The 19,451-nt window shown below is 35.5% G+C and overlaps 1 protein-coding gene across 3 annotated transcripts in view; it reads right to left on the bottom strand.

Annotated features, from left to right (window-relative positions):
* Positions 1-1,747: 1,747 nt before the first annotated feature.
* SPOCK3 (SPARC (osteonectin), cwcv and kazal like domains proteoglycan 3) overlaps positions 1,748-19,451 on the bottom strand; it is a 186,164-nt gene continuing 168,460 nt past the window's right edge. For 2 of the 3 annotated variants that reach the window (XM_061475392.1, XM_061475402.1), the window contains exons 8-11: positions 11,807-12,028; positions 6,083-6,145; positions 4,687-4,824; positions 1,748-3,649 (exon numbers count right to left, since the gene is read on the bottom strand). In XM_061475392.1, coding sequence (XP_061331376.1) covers positions 3,477-3,649; positions 4,687-4,824; positions 6,083-6,145; positions 11,807-12,028 — 596 coding nt within the window. In that variant the 3' untranslated portion in view covers positions 1,748-3,476. Of the gene's footprint in view, positions 3,650-4,686; positions 4,825-6,082; positions 6,146-11,795; positions 12,029-19,451 lie in introns of those variants that run through there. The other variant, XM_061475412.1, reaches the window with a different exon arrangement.

Raw genomic sequence — 19,451 nt, 5'->3', positions numbered from 1 at the left:
CAGAGAATCTTCTTACAAATGGCACACACATTTATACATAAAACTCACCTTCAAAATGACAGACACATGTTGTGCAGTAGCCTCACTTTCAGGATTTGGTTCAATTAGCATCTGAAACACAACAAAAAAATTCAAGCGGAGGTGTCATCCTTTAGCCTAGGCAACTGTTTCCAATTCTTGCTCTGGTTCCTTATCTTCAAAGAGTCATTCCTACTGCCTTTTCACTGGATGAATTAACAACCTGGCAATATGCACCCATCCTGTACAGTGACAGTGGAGATCTAACTCATGACAAGGGGTTACCCTATTATTTCAGCATGTCCAGTATGGTACTTGCCCTCAGGAGCAGATTGGTTTTCTTTAAACTTTTGATATTTTAATTACTTACCCAGTGATAACTGAAATATTCCCTTTGATGACTATATAACGATTTATTTCATTGAACTTGGTATTCTGTACTTTTCAGTGAATCTGAGAATTATAACTCCAAACATTTTCTGTGTGGAGTTCTAATTTTCAATGAGAATTATATTTCATTGAGAATTATAACTCAATCACTGTGTGAAACTCTTCAAATTTGTATCAGTTTCTCTGCATATTTTAAGTACATACACACATGCACAATTATAAGATCAGGAAAAAACAACCAATGACAGTGACACTGTAAAAATAATGAAGTTTTAAAATCAAGGACTCCCTACTGTTTTCTGAAAGAATGTACTCATGAGGACATACCTCAGTGCAAAGGTTTTGGATATGACAGAAAGAAGCAAACCCCTTCTGAAAGGCTTAGTTATTTAGTGTTTTTATATTATCAGCCTTTGCCTTTACTTATTCTACCTGCTCCTCGTCTCATGCATTTCTTTAATGCTGCAGTGAGTAGTTTCTGGTACATCTGGTATCACAAAAGCAAATCAACACCATAACATTAATCCATAGACAAAAAGGAGAACGTCTTCAAAGAAACTCACACTATCAGTACCTCCTCTGGCTTTTCCTCATGAATGAGAAACAACCCAAGTGTTGTTGCTGATTTTAATTTTGGATCACAGAAATCCTCAAAAAATGACCCTGAATCGGCATTGTCACTGTTCTTTAGTAAATTTAGCTATCTTGACATACTTCCGACTTTATGATAGGTAGCTTAGATACTCGGGGACTAAAATACATGCATATTCCCTCCTCTTCCAGTTCAATGGGGGATTTTCAGGGAAGAAAGAATATGAGTTCTTTCGTGCTCTTCTACATGACAATTCATTTTAGAATGACCTTCGTACTGTAATCATATAAGGCTAAACCCATTACAAGTTCTCTTTCCATACTTTAATTCTGCTAATATCACAAGTTTTAATGAAATCTGTTTTCAGTTTGTCATCTAATGACCATTTGTCACATTACCCCCCCCCCCATCCCCCGTACTTGCTACATCAACCAATACTGACAACGATTTTTCTTTAGCTTCTTTATTTAAAATCAATTTAGATATCAGTTAATTTCAGACATAAGAAACTGTCCTCTGGTAAAATCCCACTATATTAGAATGGTAAACTCTTAACTATTTTTATTTAAGAAAATAATATAAGTATGCCCAATAAATTATGACAGAGTTTGAAAAGAACTATCTCCTTTCTTTACTATGTAAAGACAATGTGGTACATAACACAGCTACAGAAAATTCAGGAAAAAATACAGAAAAAGAAAAGATTTGTACGGGTTTTGCCTTAGTCAAAAATTCATTACTATAAAATAAAACATTAATAAATGGCTTTATTCAAATAAATACATTTTTAATAGATGAAATGTACCAAATAAATACATTTTAAATAGGTGAAACACTAATTCTTCCTGTCTGAAAATTTCAAACTATGCAAAAATTCAAAATGATGGGCTATACTGGCCAAAGGTTGGTTACAAGAGTCTTTATTTTGCAAACTATACAGAAACAGTAAAAAAGAAAATGCGTTATACTCTGCAATATTACATAGGATAAACATTAAATTTAGTATTTAATGTGTAGAAATTAATTAAAATAAGAAACTGATATCCCTTTTAATTAATGATGGGAAACCAGTGATCCAATTTTGAAATTATACAACCTGTAGTATTACATTATACAGGTCACGTCAATTTTATTGTGGGCAGAAAGCAACACAAATGATATGAACAAAGATGGTGGAGTCCCAAAATGTCTATACAATTAATTAACATGCTAACATAAATAGCGATTAAAGTAATTTTCTCTACAATCAAATCTTAAGTGCTACTCTACACAATAATTATAATCTAGTCCACATGGTAATTACATAACAATAGGAGAAAGAAAAACCAGAACAAAACCAAACCCATTTTCTTCATTCCAGCAGCAGTACCTATACTGGTATTAATTTGGTAATTGGGTGTGCTTAGCTATTGCCTAACATCCTATACTGGTATGCATGCTAAAACCTCTCTATTTCTATTTTGCAAGGCACCTTTACAATACGTTCTCTAAGTTTCTGCCCTAGTAACAGAAAGCAACAGGAATTAAGATGCAAAACTATTTCCTGAATTAAGAAAATAAAAAGTATTATTATACATTTATTAAAAACTACTTTGGGGCTAGTACCAATACTCTGAACCACTTTCATATATAAAGGTAATATAATTTTAAGCAATTTTTTTTCCCCATGTAAAATATTTTACGCTACTCTAATTAGAGAGAAATGCAGCAAAACAACAAAGGGTGAAGCAATGTTTGAGTAAATAATGGTAACACCTATACAGTCTTGACAGGAAAGAAAAAAAAAAATAAAGAAATTACATGAAAACTTTACAATTACAGAATTGGTGCTTGTCCATGCTACTGCTCTTGAAAAATCCTTTCAATAACTTAGCCATTTTGTAAACAAAAAAACATAACTACCAATGCAAACACAAAGAAGGACTTTGCTTTATCTTTCCCTCCTGAAAATTTATCTCCATACCTTTGGTTAATTAAAGGCTGTTGAGATGTTACTTGTGCACCAATGCTTTTCTACTGTAAAACATTTTTGATTTATTAAATGGACAATTTGCAAAGCCCACGGGGCCTGAAACACTGAACTAAAGTTAAGTTACAGTATGTGTTCTGAAGAGGTCATGCACAGCTCCAAGTAAGGGCATATATCTTTTCACTGGAGTTTTAGAGACCAGTTTTCTTTACACTGTGTTTTGCTCATTTATATTTTCAGTAGCACATTACATTTCTTTCTTCAGGCTAGACTTCCAATGTGTTTTCTTCAGCGCAAAGGCATTTAAAAACTCAAAAGCACGTAATATAATTATTCTTGTTTAAACAAACAAACAAAAAAATCTATGACTCCAGCTGCAATGTTTGAAATAATCATACAAAATATACATGTTTGTTAGAATCCTTTTTATCTTTGAGAGCAAAGGGATTTTATGAAATGTCATCTTTAGAATTTTGGAAAGGTACAATTATGGAGCCCCTAATATTATCAAATATATCCATCATGGTCATCGTCATCATCAACATCATCATCTCCTTCATCTTCATCATCATCTTCAATTTCATCTTCATCATTCATTATTTCATCTTCATCATCTTCATCATCTGTCCACCCATGGAAATCACCAGAGGCAAAATCACCTGAAGTCTCTAAATCAATAGCTGAAAAGGTATGATAGTTATAGAAAAGGTGCAAAAGACATACTACATATTTGTTGCATAATATATATAAGCATTAAATGGGCAAACCAGAGTATTTCGTTTCAGGACAGTTACTTATTTTAAACTACAAAGTGTGACATAGAAAGAAAAATAAGACGAAGATCTTTTTGTCTTAAAATAAAATCACTTCAACAGGGATTAATTTCTCAATGTTAACAAATGGAGACAAATTTTATGGATTTGTAGAACTGTAATGAGCATCAGGAACAAATGAAAGAGATTTATGTTCAACTTACAGATGACAATAAGGACTAATGAAAATATACACTGTTTATTATTCAGTTCTTACATACTATCTTGAATTATCTAGAATTCTCCATTTAGCTTGAAATGATCCTGGGTTAGATTAACAATCTCAAGGCCTGACCTTGTAAATCAAACATTGTATTAAATTCACTCTTTGTTTCAGGCTATGTTCTTTGTTGCACAAGAAGTGGAAAGGAGTAATGTAAGGAGTAATTCCTTAAAAAAGGAAATTTTTCTTTTGCCAATTTTGTATCTGGGACATCAAATCAAAGTGACATGGGAATTCTTGGCAGAAGCTGCAGAGTGCTGCAGGGAAGGAAAAAATAAGGAAGATTTGGTGTGCTAGGAACTTTTGCCAATTCCCTCAAACATAAAGTAAAAAAAAAACCAACAAAAAAACCACAAAAAGTCAAATTGAATTCACTAGAATGCTGATTACTCAAAAGAATTTCATCAAGCATTTTGGGGCTTGTCTAATGTCTAGATAATTGATTTTCCCTATGTTTATATACACTATGCCAAGCACATATATGAGGTCTATTTAATAGCTGACAAAGTGAAAGGAGTTGCAAAAATAAGGAAGTAATACCAATAACAAATTATTATTTGGTATTGTTTCAAAATCCATGTACTTGGTCCTCCCATCTGCTCTTACTGAAGAAATTTAATCTGGCTGGTAATCAAAGAAGAAACACCTGTAAACCAAATGCCACAAAGAGTTTTTAACTTACCGCATTCTGCTGCACCATTTGTTCTGGATCCTGTCAACTCATTACCGTATCTGTCAACACACCAGCACTGCCCTACACTTCCATGGCACTGACTTGGTTTGTAATACCCATCTTCATCACATAAGGGGATGTACTGCCCTGTGATATATAAATATTGAATAAGGATATTAAAAAACGCCTCTTGACCAATGTAACAATTCTAGAAAGAAGTAACTACATTTTGCTGGTTTTCCTCATTCCACTGACTGCTTTACTATTACTATTACTATTACTGAATTCAGTTAAGCAGAAAGTGACAGAATATACCAAATGTGGGAGGGAAATAACATGAATCAATCTTGGACTGATCTCAAGATATAATAGTGACCAATCTTCCTTGAAATTTCTCATTGATGATGTGATAACGCATTCCTTACTCCCTGAACGTCTCAGTCAAGATCTTCACTGAATGCTCTGGAAAAGGCTCAAATGTAGGACCCAACCCTGAATGGGATATTCTGTAATCTGAGGAATACAAACAAGTCTAAATAATAAGGACCAGGCTTTCTGATCTAACAAACCATCTGCTACAAGGCTTAGGAGCTGTTTTTAAATATATATTTTACAATTCATTTAGTTACCTACTAATATTTAATTACCCCCCAACAGAAGACTAATGCAGTGTAACACACTAATTTCATAAACAACAAATGTTAACAAAAGAATGTTAAATTTGCATTTATATGTGAAACACCTATGCAAATTAGACTCTAAGCCAAAAGGGTTTCCCACCAGGAGCACAAGAAACAAAATCAGGCACTTATTTTGTGAGGCAGTGACTTGCCAAAGGCTGAATAATCCACTGTTTTTCATTTGGAGCAAACGGAGACTTTTTGAAAGAAACATGGTAGACAAACCACAATGAACAAAACATTCACATGAAAGCTTTTTGAAGTGTATAGTTGTTATTAGGAACTATCTTTTGCACAAATACAGTTTTGACTACTTTGGGCTAAGCTTTCTATTGCAGCTTCTATACAGTGTCCAATGGTAAAACGAAGATTTTATATTTAAGTTATATTGATACAGTATGAACTGATTCACAGCAAAGATTTCAATTACTTTAAGAATATTACAGGTAAAGGATCAGCAGAGATACTAATTTAGGAGTGCCTTAGACTGTCCCCTCTATAACTGTAAAAATGTACCTTCGATTAGGGTAATAAAACAGATGTAATATCTTTTGGTAGGTAGGGTAATAAAACTAAGTTTAATAGCTTTCAAAAATTTCATAAATTCTGTTGCTGGAATTTACTGCAGTCTATCTCTGTTGGATTAATATTGATTTTATGTTGCTGTTTCACTAGGATTATTTATGTAAGCAATAAAACCTTCAAAAGAATGATCTATGGCTCACCTAGGAGCTTCTTTCCTCCTTTCTGCTTCTGAATGTTGCTGAGTTCTGTCTGGCAAGGTGGGTCTAAAATGACATAAAAAATGTTAAACAGATTACACTGTACCTAGGAAAGAAAGCATATGACTAAGTTTTCAGTTTGCTATGTTCCAAGGTCACTCTTACTACTGATCTTAAGAAACACACACATCCTGTGTTAGTAGCCATGTTCTAAACTCTGAAATAAAAGAATTACTGCACCTTGCTACAGCTCCAGAATTATGAATTAGAGCACCACCAGGATCTTTGCAGAAGCCCATTTTCAGTTAACCCAATTGTAAGCATCTAGTCACTAGTTTGGAAGATGGAAGAATGCTAGACCAAAATAGTAACTATCGCACCCTATTTTATCAGACTACAGAAATCAGACTATGATTGTGAAGCTCTCCTCATGTATTCATAGAAACAGGATGTCTCTTTTAATTCTCTCTTTTGCCGTTGTTATAAGTCATGTTCAAGTTTTCTATTTCACACACTACACTAACAAATTTTCTCCACTGAAGTCTGCAAGATTCTGATTCTACTGCAACAGTTTAATAGGTACAAAGCCCCATGTTCAGCAAACCAAGTTAAAATCAGTGGCCAAACTTCAGATGGCTCTAAGAAGCAGAATAGGTACTAAACTTCAGTATTCCATTCTTCAGTTAGAGCTAACTCCGGTTCCAAACAATTCGATTTTCCACTGTTTTAAAAACAAGCCACAATATGACCCGTGAATGTGTACACATTACTGCCAAATAAGTGAAAGAATAAAAGATAGCAAAGGACTAATATCTGAACACTGACATTGCATTCTACACTACACCATTAGCACAAAGGCATTTCTCATTCTGAATTAGCAATAGTATTACCGAGTTTACTTGCATAAGTTTTTAGCTCACTGGGACTTGACATAATTGTGTGGGTTTGGGGCTTAAGTATTTAGTCTTTGAGCATATGGTGAGGCTACATGATTTTTTACATTTCTTCTTCTAAGAAGTGTTTTCATGACGATCATGCTCACTATTACACCAGAGATGTCCACTACCTTTCAAAACCAAGGTTTCTGTCTTTCCTGGTATTTAGAGTTAAGCTCTTAATTGTACAACATTCTGAGGATCAGTTATTCTTAAACCAAAGGCATTTCCAATTAATAAGTAATCTAAAAAATGACAGTCATTTATGCACACAGGTAATACGGGCTACAAGGATCTAGGATTTTGGTGGACTTGTCAGTGTTTGGTTAACAACTGGACTTGATGGTCTTAAAGGTCCTTTCCTATCTAAATGATTCTACTCTACTCTGTCTTCCGAAGAAGATGGGAAATATCCTAACAGAGAACTAGTCAAATAGGAAAACTACATATTTTTTCCTATGGAAAAAAAAATCCTAAATTAGAAACACAGAGTTGCACACATAAGCACTAACGTGGAAATGTCAAAATGACAGACTATGCCTAAAGAAAAACTATCTTAATTTATAGCTATAAATCTTCAGTGGTATAATTATAAAAAGGAATACCACTAACCAAAAGTTAACAAGGCAATGTGAGAACGTTACTTACCCGAAACTCTCTTCTTCTCAGAAGCTAAGTCTTCAAGATTCACACTTAAGCTTTGCTTCTCAGGATAAAATTCAAAACCTCTTAACAATGCTAAATCACTCAGATACTTAAAAATTGTCAAAAAGAATGACAGGCTAGGAGTTCAACCAATTCCTTTTGGTCTACAGCATATCCTTTTTCCTCTCTCCTCAGAGCATGCTGCTTCCTTCTTTATTTTGCAGTTAGTTCCTGAGTTTGGAAAAGCTTTGTTTTAGATTTCTGAACTTATTTCAATAGAAAACCAGTGTCACTGGACAGCTTTTGGGAGTCTTGAGGCAAGGAGAAAGAATTCCTTTACAAAAATCAGTCTGGTGGCTCCTTTTGAAACAGAAATGAATCTGACATCAGTCTTTCTGATGATCTGAAGACAAATAATTGAGACCTAATCATCTTCATCCTTAATCTACTTCCACAGATGTGGCAGGAACTGTCTCTCTGACAATAACACAGCATTGTTGAGTGATTCACGAACCATCAGTGCTCGAAGTTCTGACGTACACCAGACTACCCCATGTTATTAATACTGCCCCTTGAGAAATCAATATTCAGTTGTGCCAAGAGATGCTGCAAAGCTAGCATGATTAAGGTTTGATTTACCAAAAATAGGCACATCAACAGAGCAATGGGAGTAAAACTGGTAGATCTGACTAAGAAAGTCTAAGATTTTTAACAGACATGTCTCAAGGAACTGCTACCCACACAGTGCAACTCCAGCATTCACAGATTCTTTGCCTTATTCAACTACAAAACAGTGATTTTCCATCTATCAAGTAGGCAATATTCAGTAGAGTCCCCAGCTTCTGGCATATGGCCCATTGCAGATCAAGCTGCGAAGTTGTGCCTTGCCTGTGCTTGGGAACAAGTACTATAATTGTTCTTGGACAAACAAGGCTTGGACTTTCGGGATTTGAAGCATCAATTCTGCATTTCCAGAAATCTTTCTGGGGATCTCAATTATGAGTTAAGGCACATTATACTTTCCTTTATAACCATCTATAAACATATATGAATTCCTGCAATCTGAAAAGACCAGTGTAACAAATATGAATCACAGTATTTATCATTCTTCTCTAAGATGGACTAATTTTAAAGTCATAGAGATGCATTCCAGCCTTGTAGGCAGAAAAGCATAAAGGAAAAAGGCACCTAGAGAAGTGCTGGACTAATAGACCCATGCAGAGGCCTGTGGTAAAGAAATACTTAGGTTCTAAGAATTAATATTCCCAGCAAAATAGGTACTCTTCTACTCTGAAGCAGTGACACAATAAAATCAAGGCTGTAACAATGATCAAGTAGTGGCACAAAGAAATTCAACCCATAAAAGAGCAACACTGAAAGTGCCTCAGCATTCAGATAACCACTGAAATGTTAAGCTAGCATCAAACAACTAAGAAAAGTTCTGAAGAGGGCTGCTGAAGTGAACTGTAGTTGAAACTGGAGGGCAATACTGACCAAAGTGCACAGGAAGACTTGCAAAGGGGCACTGTCAAAATGCAGATCTTGAAATTTTGCAGAAATTAATTAGTGTCTTGGATGTATCTCAGAAATACTAAACTACACCTAAAGCAGAATAAGGGCAAGAAAAAAAGCAATGAGCAGCACTGAGTGGTACGTGTTTAAGCATTAGTCAAGGTGGGACAGCTACTACAGGAAGATCTTATACTGAGCAAGAAAGGTCTGGTTTAACTATTCATGAGAAACTGTGTATATCGACTAGAAGTTGTGAGTAATGTGTAGTAACGGGTCTGGTGTACTGTAATGCATCATGTCAGACCTCAAGCAGAAAGAAAGAATGAAGAAGAGTTGCAAGTACTTGTCTGATTCTCACAGTCTTGAACAGTGAAACTAAGATCAAAAAGCAAGAGGGTATTTAAAAAAACACAACAGAACTTCTATCCCAGTATGATACATCTTGTTGACTAAAATTTGTATTCACTTTGAAGACTGTTAATCAACAGCAGTGCTATAAAATTGTAGATCTGCTCAGAAAGCACCTACTATGCTCAAGGAATACAGAGAGCTGTCTAAATGGCTTGAAGCATTCTGTCAATATCAACTTATTTTAGTAAACATCAGAAAGAAGACACTGAATTTCTCTACCTAGTCATCTCTTTGCTATTAATAGCAACGGTCTAGTTAAAGGTCTTATTTAGGTTGTTCAATCAAGTAAAACATAACCAAACATGAACACAGGCAATTAAGTAGGTGACTAATACACTAGGGAGTTAGGACTCAGATAGTTGTGCAAGAGATAATAACATGTGACAGAAGAAGACTATAAGCTTTTTTTCCTCCTTACATCTTCATATAAGAGGGATAATACAGGTTTTGTTGACAGTGTTAATCTGGAAGAACTGAGTACATGTTTAATATGTAAGGATGGGCAAAACTGAGATTTCATCTTATTTACCATTTTGAGAATACATATTTTTTACTATACACTCAAGCACACTGTAGTACCAGTGTTTAAACTGCTGTTTAAATCAGCACCTTATCACAACAACATGGTTAAGACAGTGAGAAAACTGGAAAGGAAGAAAAGCTTGATAATGTTGGATTCTGCAATGGGGAGAATCAGTGTCACTGAAAGACGGATCCCTGATTTTTAGCCTTCAGGGTACCATTAATATAATTTAGTAGTGTTTTAGATTAGTCTTTATAATACCACCATTGGCCTCTAGTGGTACACTGATAAAATATTTTAGACAGTATTTAAAGGCTATAGAATGCAAAACTACGTGAAACTCATCTGTGGAAGTGCTTTCCTAATGCCCTGGTTATGCTGTATATGCATTATATGAAATCGGCAGAAAAGCCTATTGGTATAAGAACCTTGGTTGGTACTAGGCCACATGTTATGTGCTGTACTTTCTCTGACAATTTAAAAGAATTATGCTGCCCTCCAAAGAGTAAGGGTGTTCATACATTAAGCTGACATGATTCTGGTGATGGGTTTTTGTTTTTTTTTTTATCTTAAAGACAACCAAACAAAACATGTTATGTTCCTTACTTTAAGAACTACTTTATTTCTGGGGTGGGTTATTTTCCATTTACTAATTTTATTAGCAGTACACACATGCTTATAAAAGGAAAAACCAAACTATTGTTCTACTATGAAACAAACAAGGTGTTTTGAATGATTAAATGTTAACTTTTTAAAGTTTACTGAAGAAGTTTATTTAGTACGTACCCACAGAAGTACAGCTTTATTTTTGTTTAGATTTACAACTGGCAGATGTGGCATGATAAAAATCTTTATTTCCACAGAAATCAAAGTCAAACCATAGATGCTGAGCGCTAATGGGAATTTACTATGAGAGTTTTAAGAACATAAGTGAGATTTAAAAACTGAAATTAAAATTTTGCTGTTTATCCCTTTGAAAATCTCATGTTAGTAAGAAAAAATAAGGGGCCATTCTGTGCAGGTTCATCCAATATTTAATGACTAAATTCTTTGATTGACTACAACTAGTTTAATTACATAATTTACGTGGTGTCTCACCTACATCTATAATTGTTATATGATCCTCATGAAAATACTGCTTTTAGGTTGTGTTTATTTGTTCAGACGAATCACATCAAGACATTAACAAGAAATTCATCTAAGTAGTAAAAATGAATTGGTTGTCCAAATGACTGAAAATAACTTTATCCATAATATTCATTCAGTTATTTTAATAGGCTCACAAAATAGAACATTAAGATGCCCTCTTACAGGAAAAAAAAAAAAAAAAAGGTTTATTTATAATGTAGGCAAGTAGACTGGTAAAGAAACCATCTAAGTACTTTTGTTCTTTATTTTGATCTCCTTTCTTTGCATATTTACTGGAAGCTGACACAAGAAACTGTATTGCGGTAAAAGCATTAGTCAGTCTTCTGCACTTCATTTAGAATCAGTGAATTTCTAGCAAGCTTTTGCATTTAGTCTGGGTTGTTTGTTTGTTTTTTAATTCATTTTAGGTATTCCCGGGAGGCAAAAATCCTTAACACAAATTCATGGTACAGCATTTAAGAGCATGTAGTTCACTGTAATCTTAAAATGTTAAAAAAAAAGCACTACAAAAAGGTCAGTCATATACATATGCAGGTTGTTCTTATCTTTTACCTTGCTGTCTTTGGAAGCAGTAGCACCACTCATTGTTAGATATCAAACTGTCCTTGTATGTGTCACAAGAATTGAAGAATGCCCTGGTGCATGGCTCATTCTTGTCAAGGTAAATGCTTCCAAGTTCTGACTGGTCCAACAAAAGGTCATAGTTCGTATCAAGCCTGTTAAACATCCAGCCAAGGGAGTCTTTGCAAATTGGCAAAATGCTGGTATCAAATCCTAAGAGGAAAACAAACAGCTAAATAACATAATCATATAGCAGGGAAGATACAGCAGCTGCTGAGCTCAGACACCACAAAAGAATGCTGCATCATGGAAATTGCTCCAGCGGTGCATAGATACAGTGGATGCTACTGAAATAATACGCATAAATTGTATGTCATCTTCATTTAAAAACAGTATTAAATTAACCTGGTAAAAAAATTAATCTCACCATCAGTCTCAAAGCATTTAGAAATGTGAGTTTTCTTGTCAAACATTATACCTATAACACACATTATGTACAGTAATAAATGATCTACAGTGACTTCCTGAAAAATAATTCTGTTGAGGAATTCCAGTGGCATTATAAATCAGGAGAGTGAAGTTTAAGTGGTTTGCAGTGTTTACAGAACTAAGAAGAGAATAAATCCCAGGTAACTTGTTGAAGTCTTTTTTTTTTCATCCTATACCATTATCCTGGGTTCAGCAGTAGCAGTCATTTTTCTTCTTCTTAGTAGCTGGTGCAGAGTTGTGTTTCGACTTTCGGCCTGGGAACAGAGCTGATAACACTGATGTTTTTAGTTACTGCTCAAATGTTTTTGTCTGACCAAGGACTTTGCGAGCCTCATGCTCTGCCAGGGAGGAGGGAAACTGGGAGGAAGCAGAGACAGGACACCTGACCCAAACTGACCAAAGAGGTATTCCATACCACAGCACGTCATGCACAGGAGGTAACTGAGAGTGACCCGGAAGGGCTGGTAGACTGCGGGGTTGGAGGAAGTATCAGTCAGTGCTTGGTGAGGCTGGGGGTGCGAGTTATTGGTCAGCAGGTGGTGAGCAGTTGTATTCTCTTCCTTTGTTATTTCCCTTCTCATTATTATTATTGGTGGTAGCAGCAGTGATTTGTGTTAAACCTTAGTTACTAAACTGTTCTTATCTCAACCCGTAGGAGTTGCATTCTTTTCGATTCTCCTCTCTGTCCCTCCGGGAGTAGGGGGAGGGCAAGAAGGGAGGGAGTGAGTGAACGAGTTACCTGACTAGTTTTAAACCACGACAACCATATATTCAATTCTATGAAAAAGAAGCATGATACTCAGCCTCATCAATGTCCTGGAAGTTATGGTATTTCATCTTTACCTGATGTACTTTACAGATTAGAGGAGGCCCATGCAAAGATGATTGCTAAGAGCAGCCAACTGCCAGTATCAGGCCTCCTAATACAGCTTGCATCTTCCTAAACTGTTGCTTGTAAAAAGGTCCATCAGGAACAGGATAAGTTAATCATTCCCATAGCCAGAGCTCAGACTTCATGTTTGGTTTTCCTGCATTAACTGTAAAGTATATGCAGATTTGAATATGGATGGGAAATTCAGAAACTGCCAGGCCTCTTGCCTATGTAGAAGACATTAGCTGCGTCTGATACACACATACGCTATTTACAGGAACTCCTCTGTGGCTTACACACTAGCATTCAAAACATTTCCTCAAAAGGAACCAACAGAAATGCTCCTGTGTCCTGATTATTTCTCAGGGGGAGAATATCAACTCTTAGTAAATATAATCTGCTTTTCAAGGTGAAACTATTGTTTTCCTGCTTATTAAACTCCTAAGTAATAAATCCTAGTGCCCATTAAGGGAGATAGATAGCTTTTGACATTATGTAGAAATCAAAACAGCATTCATACAAAACGGCTTACATATTGTATAATATAAAAACTGTTTATCTAATATGCTGAGAGAAATAATCTACATGATTCTTTCTAATAGCAGTACATTGTCCAGTACAATAAATGACACTGACAAATCAGACGTGAATAAACACACATGCATTCTGCTACAGTACTGACTGCCATCTAGACCATGGCTTTTACTTGTTCAGCGCGCAAGATGCACAGCAAGAAGATTTTCACTTGTGATGGATTTATCTACTATCTTGGCTATAAGAAAACCTTCAGTTATCAGCATCTCACAGCTGAGGCCTACTGTGCACAAGCTGGGAACAAGTTTTCCTTCCTAATATAGTTTCATCAGGACAGACCTTAGCTGGAAGGACTAAAGAAGACTACACAGATGTGAATGTTTTCTGTCATATTTGTTGTTCACGGAAGTGATGATCTAGATGAGACTCATCTTGCTTCATCTAGCCCAACGAACACATAGCATTAGGCATAACATTCTCTTTCACCAGTCTAAAGTTGTAATATATTTGTGCTCCCTATGATTACACAGTTAGTAGCAGTGCTTTGGTTAAGGCAAGACACATGGAAGGTAACAAAGGTCTTACAATAAACCTAGGATAACTGACGTTCATTTTACAACAAAAGGTGTATGGGTATCCTGGGTTCAGCAGTAGCAGTCATTTTTCTCCTTAGTAGCTGGTGCAGTGCTGTAGTTTTGACTTTCAGCCTGCAAACAGCGCTGATAACACCGATGTTTTTTAGTTGCTGCTCAGTAATGTTTACTCTGACCAAGGACTTTCTGAGTCTCATGCTCTGCCAGGGAGAAGGGGAAGCCGGGAGGAAGCAGAGACAGGACACCTGACCCAAACTAGCCAAAGAGGTATTTCATACCACAGCACATCATGCCCACTATATAAACTGGGGGCAGTTACCTGGAAGGGCTAGTCCACTGCTAGGGTCAGGCTGGGTATCGGTTGGCAGGTGGTGAGCGGTTGTGTTCTCTTCCCCTGTTATTTGCCGTATCACTATTACTATTGGTGGTAGCAGCAGTGGTTTGTGTTATACCTTAGTTACTGGACTGTTCTTATCTCAGCCCGTGGGAGTTACATTCTTTTGATTCTCCCACCCATCCTTGCAGGAGCAGGGGAAGGAACAAGGGGAGGACTGAGTGAGCGGCTGCGTGGCTGAGTTGCCGTCTAGGCTTAAAAGTTCTTTTTGGCACCCAACGTGGTGCTTGAACCCACAACCCTGGGATTAAGAGTCCCATGCTCTACTGACAGAGCTAGCCAGGCTAGCTAGCCTATAGCCACACCAAGCTGAAAATGCTGAACCCAGGACAATAGGAAATAAAAAAGCACAGCCACAACATCCTTTAAACACCTGTGAGAGTTGGCATTTGGAAGTCTCTCACCTCTCCGCCTCCAGAAACTGTGTTAGAGGATTTTGTTAGATGATTCTTATTGCTGAAAGCTACCAGTTTCCTAACAGTTCAGATGAAATGTATACTGTGGGACATGAGACTGACCGTTTTATTAACAGAAGGGACCTGAGGAAGGAGAAATAAAATAAAATACTACAATAAACATCTATACATGTTTCATTGGGTACAAGGATAATTCTGTACCAAACATTGAGTCAAAATAAACTTCAGCCAACAATACTGATTTAGTTAACTCAAAATCTTAATTTTAAGCCAGGATTCATTAATTTAAAATTCCTGCTCAGAATTACTTCTAGGCTGGATTTCTTTTTCTGGACTTTTGCTGTAAGGATGCCTGGGCTTATGCTAACGTGACACATGCAGAAAGAACCTTGTACTTCTAGTAAACTAGAACTATGGTTCAGGTTGGTAACCTGTGCAACCTTGCAATACAGCTTATGGGACTTTTTCTGAGGTAATTTCAGGAAGTTGCCGAATTCTAGGCAGCCAACATTTTCACAGCATCAAAAATGATATTTAAAATGGCAGTTCTTTTTTATCTTTTATAAATCTAAAATGACTGGGTGGGAGGGTATTGATAGGAGTAAGCAAAGTCTTACTTTTCTGTTTACAAGTTCCGTCTGTACATTAGGGTTTCCAAATATAATTCAGCAATGAAGATCAGGGAAATTTAATTTTTTGCTGCATAATGTCAGCTGTGTTTCTTCATTGATAAAGACTTAAGATAGTCAGAAGGAAGTAAAAACCTCCAAGCAAACATCGGAAATTCTTAAATTTTATTTACACATTGCTATACAAGATTAGTCTTTTCCTGCTGCAAATTTGTAAGATATTTGGCAATTTAGTGTAATAATATCTCCCCATGCTCATTCTAGAAAAAACAATTACAAGTTATTTTCTTTCAGACTTCTTATATTTTATGTTATTTTCAAAATTATTAGTGTATATTAGACTCCAAAAAATCATATTATGCCCAAGCCATAAGAAGATTCACTATTACCTTTGGCCTCTGGTCTTTCATCTTCTAATATAACAAGGCACACAAATATTCCTCAGAAGTAGACTGTCTGTTAGCACAAATATTTGTGGGCCTACAGTATTTTTTTGTGCTTTGCATTTGATGCATTAATTCCCTAGTTTTATCACACAAAATTAATACAGAAATAGAACAAAAAAATTAACAGATTTTAACTAGGTATGTAAAAATCTCAATTTTTCAATGCTCTGTTTCACCATCTACGGGGAATTATAACGGAGGGGGTAAAGTGCCCTTCCCCCTTTGATTCTTCTATTTAGAACATACATGGCCTGAGGACGAGACTTGTGTGTTTATATTAGTATTTATAATAATGATACTTCTAGATATATGTAATCCAAATACCTCTGGACACAAATGGGATTTCAGAAATAAACCCCTATTAAATCATTTGAAATATTCTAGTCTATATTACTAATAAGATTCAGTTTTGGAAAAAAAAATAAGTGTCAGACAAAATTTTGTAACTCTTGTAAAAAACACCTTACATTTTAACTTGTTATCAGTGTATTGATGGCTGTAGCAGAACAACTTAAACACTATTCTTTGGTTTGTTTAGAAATAGCATCAATGATTGTACAGATCAATGTGGACTATTTAATACCCGAGACAACTCTGAAAAGCACCAGCAAGGCACTATAAACTTGCATCACATATACCTTGATCAGGACTGTGCCCAAGCCTTCTAATAAATGCTGTCCCAAGTGAGACTGAGATATGAAAAGTCCTAAATGCATACAGACAACCAGAAGGAATGACACAAATTGCTTTTTTCAATGCAGAATGGTTTTCAAATGCAGAAGGAACTCTATGACTAAAGGACAGCCTGGGGGAAAGGGTGCCAAAAGAGATTTTTAACTACCCAAAGGTAATGAACATTAGAACTCTGAAAGGGGAAGTTGAATTCAGGTGGCTTTTTGTCATAGGTGTTGCTCTGTACAGATCACTAAGTCCCATGTGCTAAGTATAAGGTTGTTATACATCATTAAGAAGTCCTTTGCAAGATTTATTTCTAAGTGTAGCTATCAGGCATACCCAAAACAGGGGCTGGACTCTCTGGTATACTTAAAAATTAATGCACCTGATGTCCTGGACCTACTATGACTTTGGAGGCTGACTCTGAGGGACTTCATTAGGGATGCTACTCAGGAGCTTAGCTCTTCAAGAACAGTTTTATGAATTTCCTAGTGATATTAGGAAGGACATTACCATGTTAAATAGTTATCATTATTTTAGTTTCTTTGTGTGTTTACAGGGACACAGTGACCTAGTATTTTCTTCTAAATTACAGACATGTCAATTTCTCATAAGACGCAGCACCTTCTGCTGCCTCAAGTGAGAAATCTTGAAGTTCACAAATGTACATACAAGAAAAAAAAAGTACATTTGCATAAAAACAACTTTTTAAACAATTTTGTAATCCCAAATTCACAAATAAAAGAAAACTACTACTGATCATATACATATTCATTCGATCGCTTTGTCTGTAGATGGACTGCCTTTTTGCAGTAACCTGTCAAATTAATTCAATCAAGTAAATATTGGCTATTTATAAAATCAAGTAAATATAGTGCAAATAGGATCAATTATATTTGAAAGCTTGCCCCCCCCCCCCAATTAAATGTATGCTATTTGAGTAACTGCGCACAGGACTAAAACACTAGATACTAAACAGTTATTTTCCAGATTTTTTATGAAACTGGGGGTTTTGCCAAAACACTTCTTTAAAGAGAAATAGAAAAGATAAGACAAACTGAATGACTCCCATGTAAATACTTTCTATAATTTGATTTGGTTTGTTTTAGTGAAAAGAAAACAAACATGCCAAAGCCTATCATCTAACTTCCATGTTTACATCCTAGCTCTCCTATGACAAATAGCAAACTTTTCATCATTCTTGTAACAATGCTACCCCTATTTTAAGGTTGATGAGCTATACCTCTTTGAAACAGAAAATTTAAATTAAAACCAGCACAGTAATCAAATAATATTTTGTACAACACTGAAACTGTTTAGGATTAATTTCTGCTACGCTGTTACAAGTGCAAGTCAAACATTTCTGACAGCACCATGTTCACAGAGAAATTAAAGTTAGTAACAGAATGAAAACAGATTTTTCCACACAGATTATATTTCCTTACCTGTTGATGAAAAAAGGCCCTGAAAAGACTATTCTTAAAATTACTTTCTGAACTTTTGCTGTACTAACAAACTTTTAAACAGCTGTGCTGTGTTTTTGTCCTTACCTATGCAGTGTGTTATCCTCAACAAAGTGAGTATTCAGCAAGGAACAGAGCCCTGTGCAGTGTTTCATCTAACCTTTAATTGAGCAATGTGTCAACACTAGCTATATTATTAGATAGATTAGATTTTAGCTATTACAATACAATAAATGCTTACTTAAGAGCTGCAAACTTTGTATTTCTGCTGTTTTCATTCCTGGATGAGAAGCATATCACATGCCAGTTATGGACCCCAACCAGAATGCAAATCATAAATACATGTTTTCGTATGTGTTTCCTTCAGTATCAATAAAAAATGACATTAGTGTATTACCACCTTACCTTTAAAACATTTTTCTCAGTGTTGAGTATTCCTAGATAACACATAATCAACTTTAAGTCACTGTGTTCTGCAGAATTACTTGCCTCCTTATCATGAAAAAATCACACAATGAAATGACATTTCCAATGAAATAAAATAGATGGATTTCTTCAAAAAAAGACAAAGTAATGCTACAAACAGCAATCAAGCAAAAGCTAAAAACCCTTGACAAAACAAACCTCCAAATACCTAATGAGCCAATAATGAAGGAACTAAGGTAAGCAGCCGCTGGCCAAGTTCTATGAAAAATGCTCTGGGGAAATTTATAGTTTTCTCCTCATATTAATGAAAGGTAGATTTTTATGGCTTATGAAATCTAATTTGATTCTCCTTCACAGCAGGACACCACTCTTGAAACTATTATTGCACACTTCAGTTGCTTTTTAAATAAGCCCTTTGACAATTGCATTTTATAACTACTACTATTCATAACAACAACAACAAAAAATTGATTATCTGAGGGGGTTAAAACCAAATGATGCACCCTACTGTTTCCACTTTATTAGTACTCCTGAGTTTTTTCCTCTCTGAAGTATTCCCATAAGAATTCCTTTTTACTTACAAGCTTCTTTTCTATGTGTTTTTCTGTTGCAGTACCTACAGTGGCATCAACTAGCAATGATAGGTCACACATAATTACAGCTCTTGTATCTTAGTTCTTAGGACTTGCCACTTAGTAAA

Source organism: Pezoporus flaviventris, unplaced genomic scaffold (assembly GCF_033815535.1).
Source record: "Pezoporus flaviventris isolate CSIRO_AGI_PZ_B2104156 unplaced genomic scaffold, CSIRO_AGI_Pfla_v1 ptg000002l, whole genome shotgun sequence".
NCBI lineage: Eukaryota > Metazoa > Chordata > Aves > Psittaciformes > Psittacidae > Pezoporus > Pezoporus flaviventris.
This window is presented reverse-complemented; position numbering and strand designations above follow the sequence as displayed.